The following is a 16,452-nucleotide window of genomic DNA, read 5'->3' on the forward strand; positions in this document are numbered from 1 at the left end:
AGGTCAATGAGCAACTATATTTGGACACCTCCCAGACCGCAAGTGAGTTGAGCACAGATGTCAAAGGCTCTTTTATATCTTTTATTCTTTTTTTCAGGTACCAGATTAGATCCCTGAGCTCCAGTGGGGCGCACAACTCCCTCTCCAGTGCCACCCACCTTCGCAGCTCTGGCCATTGCGTAATTTGGCACAACTGCGCCGCTTTATAATAGGACAACAAGCATGGCACTGCCAGCCCTCCCGCTTCCTTAGATTTTTGCATAATAGCTGCCTTTATCCGCGGTTTTTTGCCTTTCCATATAAATGTTGTTATCGAATTTTGTAAATCTTTGATCTCGGATCTCACCACGGGTATCGGGAGAGTTTGAAACAAATACAGTATCTGGGGGAGAACGTTCATCTTAACACTGTAAATTCTGCCTAGCCATGAAATACCATATGCTGACCAGTCTCTCAATTCCTTTTTCAGAGTCCTTGCTAGACTGGGATAATTTGTTTGATATAGGGAGGCTATCGTTTTTGTGATACACACCCCTAGGTATTTGATGGACTTGGACTGCCATTTAAACTCAAAATTGAGTTCTAATAGTTTTTGCATCTCGTCAGGGATGTTCAAGCTCACCGCCTCAGTTTTTGTCTGGTTGATCTTGAAACCTGAGATCTGGTTGAACCGCCCCAAGAGCGCAAACAGGTTGGGGAGGGAGGTGAGCGGTTTAGTAATTGTCAGGATAATGTCGTCTGCATATAACGCTAACTTGTGCTCCTGTGAATGAATTTGGACCCCCGTTATGTCTCTATTACTACGTATGTGTGCTGCTAGTGGTTCGATGCATAAGGCAAAGAGCAAGGGCGAAAGCGGGCACCCCTGCCTCGTCCCACTTTTGATTGGAAACAACTCGGAGGGGAAGCCCTGGTGGAGGTCCCTTGCTGCTGGAGCTGTGTATAATGCTTTTATCGCCCTTAAGATCTTTTCCCCGAATCCAAATGCCCCAAGCGTGGTCTCCAAGTATGGCCTGTCTATCCTGTCAAAGGCTTTCTCCGCGTCCAGGCTTAACACCAAGCTCCGAACCGTGCTGGCATTGACAAAGTCAATTATATCTATTACCTTTCTGGTATTATCAGCCGCTTGTCTATCTCTAATAAAGCCAACCTGGTCCGGATGGATCAGCCTAGGCAGGACAACACTTAATCGATTGGCCAGTAATTTAGAATAAATTTTAACATCCGAATTTATCAACGATATCGGCCTATAACTTTGGTAATTTGTGGGATCTTTGTCCTTTTTGTGAATCAAGGAGATTGACGCCTGGAGCATCTGATCTGAGAAGGGCTCTCCCGCCAGGACCCCGTTAAATAACCGGAGCATATGTGGGGCTAGTATACCTATAAAAATTTTATAGTACAGATTAGAGAACCCATCTGGGCCCGGAGCCTTGGAAGACTTTAAGTTTTTGACTACCGCTGTCAATTCCTCCCGTGTGAAATCACCCTGTATCGCCTCCTGCTCCAAACTGCCTAACTGCGGCAGTGCAGCATCTGCTAGGAACTCCTGCAGTCTGCCCCTTGTATTTACATTATGAACCACCTTCTCCCCGTTGTACAACTGAGCGTAATATTGTTTAAACTCTCCCACTATAACTTTGGGGTTAGAGGATATCTCCCCTGACTTGGTTCTAATTGCTTGTATATTGTAATTTGGTTGTCTATTGCGGAGTCGGTTGGCTAACATTGTGTCCGGCTTGTTGGCTTTCTCATAAAATTTTCTATGTGTCCAACTCAAGTCCTTCTCGGCCCTGGAAATGAGGAGGGGAGGCTCTCCTCCCTCTTAATGGCTAGAAGTGTTCTAATCTGATCGGCCCCGCGATCTGCTGCTGAAATCCTCCTTTGATCTCCTCCAACCTCCGCTCTCCTCCTACCCGCCGAAACTGGGAGGACACCGGGTCAGCTCGTTAATAACCGGGACTGTCCCATTTAAACCGGGACATCTGGTCACTATATATCTATATCGGTTTTGCCGGTATATACATATACCGTTTTTTTCACTATATATATACCGTTTTGCCCATTTATAAGGCGATATTTTTTTTCAATAAAGTGAAGATGAAAGTACATACTTGCCTTATAATCAGGCCGCCGTCCACTTTGTGAGCCAATCAGCAGTCGGATGTATGAGGTATGAGGGTAAACCGGAGGAAGCTCCATCTTGGGGACCTGAAGCAGTGATGTTGCTTGTGGCAGGAAGCTCAAACCCGAGAGAGACGGACATAGAGAGAGAGAGAGAGAGACAGAGAGAGACACTGTGTGTGTGTAAACTTTTTTCTTTCCAGCCACTACTGAAATTAGGGGGTCGCCTTATAGTCCGGGTCGCCCTATAATTGGGCAAAAACAGTGATTATTATACCGCATTGAAGGTAATACGGCTATATATTTCCTATGATCCATTCATAAGGTCCCTAGTATCTTTGGTGGGCCTGAAGCATCATTCAGTGCACTTAAAACCACACATTAGGCCCCATTCTTGTTTGTCTTCTTTTCTTAGGTGCTGTATCTATTAGCTGTTCCCATCATACTCAGATTACAGAGCCTACTGATCAGGTCTGGAGACCATTCTTGTTAATGCTGCAGCTGTCAGTTGTGGTCTCATCCCACACAGCAGATACTCACAAAGTGAAGGTGCTCAGTGGAATCCAGTCTAAAGTGTTTAATCTATTATTAATCACTCAGCACTGGAATGATAGGACTCTAGGGATCCTGAGACATAAATATTTATGACCTTGTTAGCAAATGCTTTTTAAAGAGACAGCAGGAAGATGAGTTCTGTTTATGTTCCGTGTCACTGTGCATAGACTTCATGTCATGTTATGGATCAGGGATATGTGAAGTGGAGGCATTCATCACAGATGTCAGGATCTTTAGCACCTGCACATCTGGCACCAGCAGGTTAGCAGAGAAATGGGCAGCTTTCTGCTATCAAATCCACTACTGAGAAAGATGTAGAGGTGCATGGGGAGAGATCCTGAGTATTTCCCCCTTTCTACTAGTGACTGAGAGGGAGAGAGCTTGCATACTCTGCACTTAACAATACACAATGCAAACAGCATTAGTTCAGGTCAACATGGCATCAATACAGGAACAAGTGCTTGACATAAATGCATTAGCTTAAATATATTATAAAAAGTAGTAATAAAGTACTGGAATACTTAAGTAAAATGTACCTATTTTATGTGGCTCAATTTTCAACATTTATGTTATAAGTGCTGAAAAGGAGATTCCTAGGTACATCCACTATAAAAATAAATAAAAAAAGAAGAAAAGGAGGATATCTGTAGGTTGGTAAATGAAAAAAAACTAAATACTGTTACTTAGCATTACTCGGCACCATCCCCATGTTACCACTGCATAAACGCAAACTGTGTGAGCTGTTCATGGTGCTGAAATACAAGTTCTCTCTTTGGGTCTAAATTTGAGCTCATAGCCTTCCATAGAAGAAGTTTATTCTTTGCCAGTACACTGTCCCATCATAGGCCTCAGCAACAACATTTAGAATTGCAACATTATAAAACACATATCAAGTGTCTGTTATAGTTTGTGATACCTGTTTTAGGATGAATAATATACGTCTTTAAGATATAGGGCCATATTTACAAAGATGAGTTACTCTATAAGACACCTTCCATGCCGAAGATACTTTACAATCTATTCAAGTGAAAGAGTCATATTTACTAAACATGGTATTCTGTAAGACCCCCTTCTGTGCAAGGAGACACGTTACATTCATACATACAGACGAGACCACGAGAATTCTAAAACTTGCCTTAAACTAGTCCGGTTACATTCTGGGTATGTGCTGGGTGTAACCTGGCTAGTTTAAGGCATTTCTGCATTGACTAATGACCCATAGGATTAACACAGCAGGGGTCCCTGGCAGTCCCATTCAGTTTGAATGGGACTGCCAGGGACCCCCGCTGTTAATCTGATGGGCCATTAATCAATGCAGAAATGCTGGGTCTAGTTTAAGGCAAGTTTAAGGCATGTATCCAGCATGTACCTGGGTGTACCTGGGTCTTTTTGGCGATTGCCACTGGTTTGTGTTAGAATAACCGTGGGCACTACAGTATGTAACTTTTATATTCAAGAAGTTCCTCAGAAACCCCACACGTGTATATCCATGTATTACTAAGAGGTTTCCAAACTTCTGTACACACACTTGAAGATCTCTCTTGTCAATTAAAACAGTGTCACAACCTGCAACAGGTCCATACGTTTTCAATATTGCTGCTAGTACTTTGCACTGCAATTTATAGTTGAAATGTGTAAAAATCACAGCAAGAATTGTCACTAACTCTGCAGCAGACTTGTTCTTGTAAAGGCTAGTTGTAGGATAACAGTTCCAAAGTGTGGGGAAACTGTTTTAGGGGTGGAGAATCGTGCTTGTGCAGTAAACACAGCATAGACAAACAAATTCCTCAAAATGCAGGTCTCATCTAAGACAAAGAAGAGCTCTACTCACAAATTCACAATGCAATTCTTAATTTATTGTGACAGCCAAGAACAGAGTTGGCTCTGTTCTTAACTGTCACAATAAATGAAAAATTGCATTGTAAACTTGTGACTAGAGCTCTTCTTTGTAGTTCTGTCTTAGAGGAGACCTGCATTTAGTTGTTGGATAATACTTACCTGGATAAGGGCAGAAGTTGCACCAAAGTGGCATTGATTAGGTATATGTTATTAATTCACAATAATAGGGAATTTGTAGGATTCCCTACAAAAAAAATATTTATCCAAATACAAAACCAAAGGATAATTATAGAACAACAGTTTGAAAGGGGGACATAAAAGCTATATGTACCAGAAATAGTTTAGCTGGTCCAAGTTGGACCTTTACCTGTTATAGGGACATGTGTGCTGTTTTATGAAATTATAATAGCAGAAAGCAACCCCAGGAGTTAAACAGTCCTCTTTGCAATAACACAACTACTGCAAATAAATGAAGCTATAAAATCTACAGGGAAAATAGGTTAATTTGCTTAATTTGTCCAGGCAAATAACCAGAAGAAGCTGACTGCAGGCACCCAAGATAAGAATGGAGTCATTTTGTAATTGTTAATTGATAATATAAATTAAAACAATGATATTTGCCTGGGGAAGCAAAAATTAGCCAGGCAGAGAGGGAAAGAAGATTGCAGTGAGAAAATTACTGATTTGATTATGCCTTTGTAGGGATGATGTAGAAAGAGCCCAAGCACACTGCTATTCTGCAGGCGCCAATAAAGAGATTGGCACTGAGAATATAGTCTATTCACTACAATAAGATAACTGTGAGATTCAGTAGGTTGCACACTGTAAATTATTTGTTAGTCCAATAAAAGTTTAACAATGAAGTAAGAAGAGAGCTGTACCGACCTTTTCCATAATGTTATTCAAAGGCCATCGATAGAATAAGCATTAGGAGATCCAGCACCCACGTTCTGTAATAGTTCTAAGATGTTTGTTACTTTAGAGTAATGTGGATGTGTATCTAGTTAAGTACATGTCTTTTCGTATTATCGGGTTGTCATTTGCATGTCTGCTATATTTCGTTCCACGCGACCGCAGAAAAGAAATGAGAAAGTGCTATATATTTCAGTTATGGACATACCAGGATGGACAGGATGGGGTGAGAGTCAAGGTGAGGGAAGTAGGGAGGAAAGCTAAGAAAGAAAAGGAACAAAGTCCTGCAGTACTGTACGTGATCAGGAGACAGAACATCAAGTCGTGAAATGCATGAGAATAGTCTGTGAGCAGGAAAGAAGGGCAAGGTAGACTGTCATTCACAGGAAGAATATGCAAAGAGCAGGGGTGGCCAACTCCAGCCCTCAAGGGCCACCAACAGCCCAGGTATTAGGGACATCCCTGCTTCGGCATAGGTGGTTCAATCAGTGGCTCAGTCATTCAGGGATATCCTGAAAACCTGACCTGTCGGTGGCCCGTGAGGACTTCAGTTGCCCCCCCCATGTATAGAATGTACTGTAATGTAGAGTTACACATTCTTACTTTGACTTATTGACACCCTCCATCCCCATCCGCAGGGTGGATATGTATGCGGCAGTATAGCTGCTCTGTTTCGTGAGGGCGGAGAGAAAGTAGGAATTATTCTTTGTGACCTGCAGAGAGAAGCTAGAACAGTACATCAGAAGCCATCAAACAGCACAAAAGGAACTCAGGCCTCAAACTGTCTTTGCAAAATTACCGTCCTTTCAATCTTTTTGCAAGCCTTTGATACCTCTCCATGTTATTAGCACATTTCCCCCCCTCCCTCACCTCCTCTGTGACGGGTGGTGGAATGTAACCATATCATTAAAATGCACTTAGCTCTGTTCAGCGAATGCAGTGACAGGGCTAGTGGAACATTCTGAACCCTTTCCGAGCAGGTATATCTGTACCATTTGTGCATGCTTTTCATAGGGACAACGATTATACCAAACTACTGTACTGTAGATAAAATTACAAATAGACCAGCCTTAAATAATACATTGCGGTTGTATCTTGTCAGGCTGTCATTGATTTAAAGAAGTTGTTTCACCATTAACCCTTTCAATGCTGGAAGGGGGTGGATGTTGGCTATTGAGGAATTGAACACATTCATTGCAGACGAGGCTGCAGTGATATATTGTGTAAAGATCTGCAATGTTAAACATAGTGGTTTGAATGGAAAAATAGAAACACAAACAATCTCATTTGAAAATAGTTTTTTGGGGGGGATTGAATATTGTATTGAGTCTTTGCTTTTTTATTTCTCCGGCAATGGTGCAGGAAGTATAATCCTGTGCATCCCAATAGCAGAAACTGCTATATGTTCCCTGATATTGTGGCTAAAATAAAATGTCATTTTAAATACAGACTGAAGCCTTTATTTAGTGTTATTACTGCTTCAGACCACCTTTTACAATCCACTTGATAAGTTTGGTAATGGAAGGTGCTTTTCCTCTGCTACAACCTTAGGCTAGGCCCCGCTGCAGGCGGCGGCACGTGCGGTAGCGTGCGCGCCTCTCACAAGTTCCTTACCTCCTCCCTAGCAGGCCCCGGTGACTCCTCGCTTCCTGGCCCTCTTCGTGCTGTGATGCGTCAGCCAGCAGGGGATACATTGGGATGGTGTTCCCGTGCGGCGACGCATCACATGGTGCGCCAGGGAGCCAATCAGGAACATGTTTATTTTCATGTTATCAGAGATTCGTCTCGGAATAGAAACTACTGGTTCATTCTCCTTCACAACTGCTGGAAGCAATGGATTACTTTATCATATGCAGTTTCTCCCCCCTTATTATTGTCCTTTCACTGGGTTGTGGCTCTATAAAGAAACAACATTGGAGAGTTGGAGGGGTGGTGCTCGTTTAATTGAACGGGGGGAAGGATGGAATTAAAACTGTAATTTGCTGAATCACCCATTATCCCGTGCTAATAATAAAGCAGCCGCACTGTGCGCCTGCTTCCAGGAGAGCCTGTTTTGGTGACATGGTTTTTTTTTGTTGCAAAGTCCCCATCCTCTCCCCCTCCCACTTGTCATGGCCGTGCCCGCCCAATCCATTTTGGCTACGCCCCCTGCGCCTAAAAAAGCTGCCAGCAGATCACGGTGAAGCGCTGTGCACGCCACACCAGGCGTGCGTGCAGGCGCATGCAGCGGGACCTTAGCCTTATACAGGCATACCCCACATTAACGTACGCAATGGGATCGGAGCATGTATGTAAAGCGAAAATGTACTTAAAGTGAAGCACTACCTTTTCTCCACTTATCGATGCATGTACTGTAATGCAATCGTCATATACGTGCAGAACTGATGTAAATAAGGCATTTGTAACAGGCTCTATAGTCTCCCCGCTTGGGCACACCTTCGTTACAGGTAGGGAGCCGGTATTGCTGTTCAGGACGTGCTGACTGGCGCATGCGTGAGCTGCCGTTTGCCTATTGAGCGGGATGTACTTACTCGCGAGTGTACTTAAAGTGAGTGTACTTAAACCGGGGTATGCCTGTACACCTAGATCTTTCTCTCAGTACTAGCTTGTGGCCATACATTAAAAAAAACACCACCACCCCCTCCTTCTTCATCACTCTTCTCACCTAGGATATTCCTTGAAAGCTACGGGGCCTAGTTCTTATGTCCCCAGTTCAAGTTGGCCATGATAAAGCCAGCCCGTTCCTGTTAATCAAGCTATTTTTACTCCTGTTCCTCTCGTACTATGGACATACACAATAAACTGCACATCAGGGACTAGAGAAAGGCTTAATTTCTCCAAGCCATGGCTTTAAAACTCACATTCCTACTGGGAGTAAAAGATGTATTACATCTGCCCACGGTTGCCCCACTTATGCAGATGGCAATATATGTTTGTCATTTATTGGGAAGAGAGGCATGCAGGGTTCATGAGGTCAGGGAGGGTGAAAAGAAGGATCATATTGTATCACAGGTATGTCTGTGATGTGTGCATGAAAGGGATAAAAAATTCAATGCATTTCAAGAATGTATTCCATGGTTAGGAGCAGGAGCAACAGGAATCTGGTTTGGGTTATGGGTTAATGCTTTGCAAGTAACATGAAGTATAGAAAATCCTGGCACACACTATGTGGAGAGAGGGGGAATTGTCTAACAGCAGCTCCACTGTCTGTGAAGAGACGCCAACCCAAATCCAAGTGTTACCTCATTGCGAGCTGTGGAAACTGACTTTATGTCTTTCTGCGTCAGACACCAACAATTTAATTGTGCGCCCCACAGGGTATAAAAAAAAAATGATGTGTTAACACTGCATACATTGCAACTTAATACAATAAAAAATATTATTTGGGTTACCCCTTTACATCCCGAATGATACAATGTGCCAAGATGTCATAGACCCTTTGTACTAAGCTGTGTTCGGATGATATTTTGCTAACGAGGATGATGACAACTTTATTGGATCACCTAAATGGATCCTGTTCAGGTACAACTTACATCCAGTGCTTTTATCTTCAATCAAGTGGAAACCCAGTGAAAGTACAGGGGTGCGCAAACTGGGGGGATGCAACATTTTCTGTAGGGTGCGGCGTTTACAGAAGGCCCGCGCTCGTCCCCACATCATTTAAATTAAATGCCGGGGGAGAGCATGCGGCCTCTTTACATAATAATAATAATAATAGCATGTTTTTGTATAGCGCTGCTAGTTATACGTAGCACTTTACAGAGACATTTTGCAGGCACAGGTCCCTGCCCCGTGGAGCTTACAATCTATGTTTTTGGTGCCTGAGGCACAGGAAGAATAAAGTGACTTGCCCAAGGTCTCAAGGAGCCGACACCGGGAATTGAACCAGGCTCCCCTGCTTCAAACTCCAGTCAGTGTGTATTACTCACTGAGCCACTCCCTCTCCCAGGTACATCCCTTACCTTCTCTCCGGTGACTTCTGATGACTCGTCGTCATGGCAGCAGGGAGTCAAATGACGCCGTGACGTCAGATGGACGCTGAAGAGCAGGCAGGGGGGGGCGCAGACAAAAAAGTTTGCGCACCCCTGGATTACAGGGTAAAGCTGAGAACACTTCAGAAAAACAAACATATAAGTTACATTGTATTATTTCCCAAAAACACAGATGAAAAGCCACATACTGTACACTAGATAGAAAAAGGCATATATAGAGATTCAGAAATGACACCCAGTGGTACAGTATATGCTGAACGTATTACACACTTAAGGTTATTCTATATATGCATCAGCAGCAGTTCAGCTATTTTTTCGGGACCCAATTGGATGCATCAGCATATATGGAATAAGGTCCTTAGTGGTAAAGTTGAATGCAAGGTTTATATAGTTATCTTTCAAATACTATAGGAAAGTATAGGATAAAAATGACATTGGGGAACAAAAATGTAGGGTTTTTCAGTATCCTTTCCTAATATCTAACATGGCAAAAGTATAATAATATTCTCCTAGCACACATAAAATAATGTCTGTATTGAATTTTACACTTAAAATGTATGCTCTCAATATTACATCTGAGTCATTCGTTTTAAACTGCGTACGGTAAAGATTTGAAATCACATATAAATGAAATGCCCTGTAGTATTTACTTGATGACTGTGTGCTTGCTTTAAAAAATATTACATTAATAATTATTCAATAAATAATTTATTTTTTTAATAGATGTTCCGATTTTAGATTGTGTACAACAATAATGTATTTTAGGTGGTTGTGTTAAAATATACCTTGTGTATGACACATACAGTATTAGTATCATCATTATTAATGCTGTCCTGCATTAGTATTCTTATTCCCATCCTTCTGTTCGGGGTCGCTGGGTTATAGCACCACCAAAATGTATTTGGTATTTGTACCTCTCAGTATTGGCCTTTGAGCACCTCATGATAAGGTACTTTTCCATTCTCTTCTTCTTTGGTTTTTGTCTAAATAGTAAACCCTATTAATATATATATATATTAAAAAAAAGCGTAGAACAATGGTTCCCAAGCTTCTTTACACTGTGCAACCCCTTTAAAACCAGAGACAGAACATGAAACACAGACAGAGCTCAGTGCACACCCAGTGAAACTTATACACGGTACAGTGCCTAAATATATATGTATAGATATCTTTTGAATAAAATGGTCTTTTAGTTTAACATTTTGGCCAAAGTGTTGTAAGCCCCTGAGCCACTACACGGCAGACCACATCTCAAGGGTACCTAACACTAATATAAATTCTTAATAACCTGTGCATTACCAGGAAGAATGATCTATAATAAATCTGTCAAAATTAGTTGCATAGTTCTAAGTCTAATTGAAGCTCTTATTAACCTGTACATTACCAGGAAAAGCACTCTGTATTAGATTTGTCCTCTATGTTTTACTGTGCAACCCCTGCAAGAAAATATTTGATCCGTGAACCCCTAATTAATAGATCTTATTGCCTACTCATCAGACTATTGCTAACAAAACTGTTTGACCGATCCCAGGCAGTATAGTGTCCTGAGCTTGTGGGGGGGGGGACAAACACACATGCTTTACAAGGCCCCAAACTGCACCTCAGTATGAGCAGACAACATGGGTGGTATACAGTAGCTGTCAATTACTTTGTGAGCTTCTAAAGTCTCGGCCGACAATGCCTTCCTGCTGTCAATACAAAGCATTGCAGGAAGCGACCTTGGAATATTCCGCTGTAATTGCTACCAATTGTGCTACAGTGCAGTTTGGAGCATTTCTAAGTGCTCAGTCTCCACATGGTTTCAGGAACTCACTATATGGCCTGGGATCCGCCGTGACATTTTTTATTTTAGTGAACCCGCTGTTGCGAATCACTTATATAGACTTTATATCAGCCAACACGTTGTGTGCTAAATTTTACAGCCTTGAAAAAGAATGCCAAATTTAGCTTGAATTGCTCACCTACTCCGGGTACGCATATGGTGAGATGATGTTTCCCTAATTCTGACTTGCATCCCTGCTGTCGAGTTTACACTGATGTCTACTTTTAGGCAACTTTTTTTAACCTGTAATACTTATATACATATATGTATGAACAAAAAGAAGAGAGAGAGCGCACACCCCATAGTGTATTATTGTACATTTAATTGGAGGGGGAGATGGAGGAGGGATTAAAAACACTCACAAAGTAGATGTGAATAACAAGCAATTTGTGATAAAAATCACCACCGAGGCAGGCACCGTCCCGTGTCACGTCGGCAGTCCAACAGGAAATCTTCAAACGATTCACCGGATAGCGTTCATCCTCTGATCGATCAATAAAAGTCCTCCACGCAATGTGGCATTAGAGTAGGGCCTTAATGAAACACCATATACGCTCCGGCCGTAAAGCGTGCACGTAACGTGATGACGTAATGTCGTGGTGTACGTCCCTGACGCGTTTCGTCACAATACTGCAACTTTATCAAAGGGGAATTACATGAACAGTGGTAGCTGCAGATATATACCAGAGTGTCTCGGTTAATTGGTGCAACAGTTTAAATGGCCATATCCCCCAAATAACGCAATTGGCTATGAAAGACATTACATTCAAGCTCTATGGGGGGGGGGGGGACACATAACATAAGGAACACCCTAGCATTCTCAATATTAATATTATACGTGGTACAATAATAGCAACCAATATATAAATAAACAAAAGAGAGACCATGCTGTTTAAAACTATTAAAACATAATAAACTAAAATATGCAAAATAATATACAATAAATAGCTGTGAAAATAATATACAATAACTTTCAATAAAAAACAAAAGGGGTAAAATAAGTATTTATATACATTAATATGTGTAAATAAACCTATAATATAACCATAAATACACATGCATAAACACAGATTAAGTTTCATGAAACCCATCAATAACAACCATAATGATCTATTTTTTATGTGCACATACATATATATATATATATATATATATACAGATGTACACACAACAATGCATGTATAGAATCCATATATACACATACATATATGTGCACATAGGAGGGAGGTGGATTTATTGTCACTGGACAGGATAGGGGATGAAGGGGAAAGGGGAATGGGAAGGGTAGGGAAGGGAGAGAGGGAGGAGGAGGAGGGGGGGTTTGGGGTGAGGGCATGGGAGGGGGGGGGGGTGGGGGAGGAAGAAGGGAAAGGGAAAGAAGGGAGGGAAAATGAGGGGAAGGGGATACAGATGGATAACAGGAGGTGATCCAGAGGGCACAGAACCAAAACAGGACCTAAAGACTCATACCAGAGTACTGGTATCTAAACATTCATTTAGACCACCGGGGGCAAGTGTCCCCAACCGGTGGATCCAGAATGTCTCCCTACGACACAAAGATTTAAAACGATTCCCTCCTAGAGCAGAAGGAGGAATGTGCTCAATGCCCATAATAGTCAAGGAACCAGGATCCTTATGGTGTGTACAAATAAAGTGTCTTGGTAAATTATGGGTAGTAACACCATTGATCACATTCCTCCTATGCTCCAGGAACCGAGTACTAAGGGATCGAGTGGTGCGGCCAACATATTGAAGGCCGCAACCACATTGCAAAAGGTAGACAACAAATGTGCTCAGGCAGTTGATATTGCCTTTAACACCATATTGTCCACCCTTCTGAAGGGAGACAAACTCCGATTTGTTAACTAAGTGTTTGCACGTGATGCAGCGGCCCCTACCACATCTATGGTTGCCTAATCGGCCCAGAAGTGTGGCATTGGTAACTGCAACAATTGGTCTCAATTTACTCGGAGCTAAAGTATTCTTGATGTTTTTTGCCTTCCTATAAACAATAGGTATTTTCTCTGGAAGAATGTTGCCTAAATGTGGATCGCACTTTAAGATGCTCCAATGGGTATTTAAAATACCCTGAATGGATCTAAAGGATTGATTAAAAGTGGTAATAAACCTCGAAACCCCATCAGCATTAGCTGATCCATTCCTGGGAATATTGTAACCTGTATGTTTATTAATGGAGCATTTAGATTTCTTAAGTAATGTAGATCTATCAGAGGCCCTGACCTTGCCGAAAGAGTCATCAACAAGACCGGGATCAGAACCTTTCAACAAAAATTTGTTGCTCAGATCTTCCGATTGACATAGAAAATCGCTCTCCCTGGAACAGTTTCTTTTGAGACGATGAAACTGTCCCAGGGGAATATTCTTGAGCCATTGTGCATGATGGTTGCTAGACGCATGAACGTAATTGTTAATTGAGACAGATTTGAAGTGTGTGGTGGTAGCGATGTTACCCTCTGGATCTGAACTCAAAACAAGATCCAGAAAAACCACAGAGGTGGAACTGATATCAAATGTAAACCTCAAACCCATATCATTCTGATCAAAAGAACTCAGGACATCAGAAAAAACTGTAACATCACCATCCCAAATAATAATATCATCGATGAAACGACCATAGTATACGTATATATATATATATATATATATATATATATATATACACACACATACAGTATTTGTGCACATTTACAACAATAATGTGCATTTACCCCAAACGTGCTGTTAGTGGACAAATTGCATACTGGTGCTGATGTTTTTATTAGAATATGGCAAACTATTGATCTTTGTCTTCTATAACTTTTGTATTGTACAAGCCATATGCAAAGACTGTCTCATGTTTGTCTTTTTTTAAGGTGAAAAAGTGGGATTTGGGTAATTGCTCACGCCTTCCACTCTCTGATCTTCCTCCCTTTCTATCAGTTTGTTCTCAGTTCTCCAAGGGGGTCTACGCCATTTTTGGACTCTACGACCGGAAGACGGTAAACATGCTGACTTCCTTCTGTGGTGCTCTCCATGTCTGCTTCATTACTCCAAGCTTCCCAGTAGCCACTTCCAACCAGTTTGTCCTACAGCTGAGGCCAGAACTCCAAGATGCCCTGATCAGTGTTATCGAGCACTACAAGTGGAAAAAGTTTGTTTACATTTATGACGCCGACCGAGGTAAGGAGGATCCAGATTGGAGCTTGTACTTTTCTTCTTGGCATTAACCCTTCCAGTCTCAAATGGTCAACACCGTGTCACTAAGTTAGAGAATTAAACAGCCCTTTGCTTTAGTGACCATATTTACTACGCTCTGGTACTTCGTAAGACATTATCTGGCAGTCGCAAGATTTCTAGAGTTTTGGAGGTTTTCTTGTTTTGCTTCCGTGAAATAATGTTTCACCAAACCTCAAAGGGGCTAATAATGTTGCAAAATTAGTCTTCGATTTTGCAATTTCACAATCTTTCAGTGAAATACTGTATCAACAAACAGTTGGCAAAACATGGTGTGTGGGCCTGATTTATCATCTGAGCATTAAGGGAATCTAGCGATTTAGAGAATTTCACAAATTATCTTAAAAGATCAATCCAAGCAGGCAATTGTTTTGCAATTTTGTAAAAAAAATTTTTTACGTAGGATTGAGGCAGGGGGTCTCCGGAACCCCATTCGTTTCAGCTCTAGAGCCCCCCTGGTTCCAGAGATACAAACTTCTGTATGGGGTGCCCGTAGCAGCTCTGCCTGGGCTAGCTACGGTTTTAACATTTACAGCTCCTGCGTCACGCAGGCCAACAGGAACCTTATGATGTCATGGCTTCCTATTGGCCCTCAGGGCGCCGGACCTTTGAAATGCCGCCATAACGTGAACCCTGATAGCTGAGCGGAGCTGCTACCGGTAGTCCCTATGGAGGTACGGTAAGTATCTCTGGAAGCATGGAGTCCCAGAGCTGAAATGAATGGGGTTCAGCTCCGGTGACCCCCTGCTTCAACCCTATGCTGAAAAAAAAATTGCCTGCTTGGATTGCCGCGAATCTAACGGTTTTAGAGAGTGTTGCCAATTAGCATTGGTTCACGACCTTGGGCGAAAGTGTCGCACATCTGTACTTCTGGTCCTGCTCAGTAGATATGGCCCTTTCACTTCAATGGGCTATAAAGTGTCTTCTAGCCTCTAAGATATCATACCCCAAGATCATAACTTTCACATATGGTCTCATTGTAGCACAGTAAAAATACCAAAAAACCATTCAATCTGTACAGGCATCATGTAATTTAAAGAGCAAAGTCTTAATTTACTGTTTGGAGAATAAGAGTGTAGGCATGCCATACACTTGTAGCTTGACCAAGGCTATTTGATCACATCTGTGCTGCTGACCAACAGAAGCACAAGGCTTCCTGTCCCACACTCACTCTCCTACAGCCCTGTTAAAGGTTTAATAATAGAGGAGGGTTAACTTACGATTTCCCATCTGATACCTGAGGCTGAGAGTCTCAATGACTACCGAATTCCCCTCCTTTTCCAGGTTTATCCGTCCTGCAGAAGGTGCTGGACACAGCAGCAGAGAAGAACTGGCAGGTGACAGCTGTAAATATTCTCACCACCACAGAGGAGGGGTATCGCCTGCTCTTCCAGGACTTGGACAAGAGCAAGGACCGGCAAGTGGTGATAGACTGCGAGTCGGAGCGCCTGAATGCCATCCTCAGCCAGGTGGTGGTAACATTAGCCCCAAAAGCACAATGTATCACCAATGCATCTCACTGTGTCAATATATCAAGATTTTTTTCACCTTGTGTTACCTTGTGAGTTAGGTGTGTCTAAAGGAGGAATTAAAGCAGCAGTCCAAGCTGCCATTTTTTTCCCTTTAATATGTGCATCAATACAATCCACACAATGATGTCATTAGCTAAGTTTCGGCTTCGGGGTTCACTAAATGGCTGTCAGTGCAGCAGAACAGAACCAAAGATGCAAAGTTTTGTGGGGAAGATCATGTGCCCAGGCAGTCACTAGATACAATTGGTGCACTGCTAGAGAAAGGGCAGGGCTCAAAAAGGGGTGTGCCAGAGCCTGTTTCAGAAGAGGAAGGGGATGCGACGTTGTAAATGTTGCTATAGAAACAAAAAAATATTGTTACATTATAATACATTAAAAATATAATTCAGAGTTGTTTTTAAAAATTACCACTACTTTTTATTTAGAAATCTAAACGTCCACT

General features: G+C 42.0%; 1 protein-coding gene across 2 annotated transcripts in view; it reads left to right on the forward strand.

Moving 5' to 3' along the window:
* The window catches only part of GRIA1 (glutamate ionotropic receptor AMPA type subunit 1), a 181,387-nt gene that overhangs the window by 93,465 nt on the left and 71,470 nt on the right, over positions 1–16,452 (forward strand). Inside the window, exons 3-4 of one of the 2 annotated variants that reach the window (XM_075602143.1) lie at positions 14,185–14,424; positions 15,763–15,950. In XM_075602143.1, the coding sequence (XP_075458258.1) occupies positions 14,185–14,424; positions 15,763–15,950 (428 nt within the window). The remainder of the gene's footprint in view (positions 1–14,184; positions 14,425–15,762; positions 15,951–16,452) is intronic. The other variant, XM_075602144.1, reaches the window with a different exon arrangement.

This window comes from Ascaphus truei, chromosome 5, assembly GCF_040206685.1.
Source record: "Ascaphus truei isolate aAscTru1 chromosome 5, aAscTru1.hap1, whole genome shotgun sequence".
NCBI classification, from domain to species: Eukaryota; Metazoa; Chordata; class Amphibia; order Anura; family Ascaphidae; genus Ascaphus; species Ascaphus truei.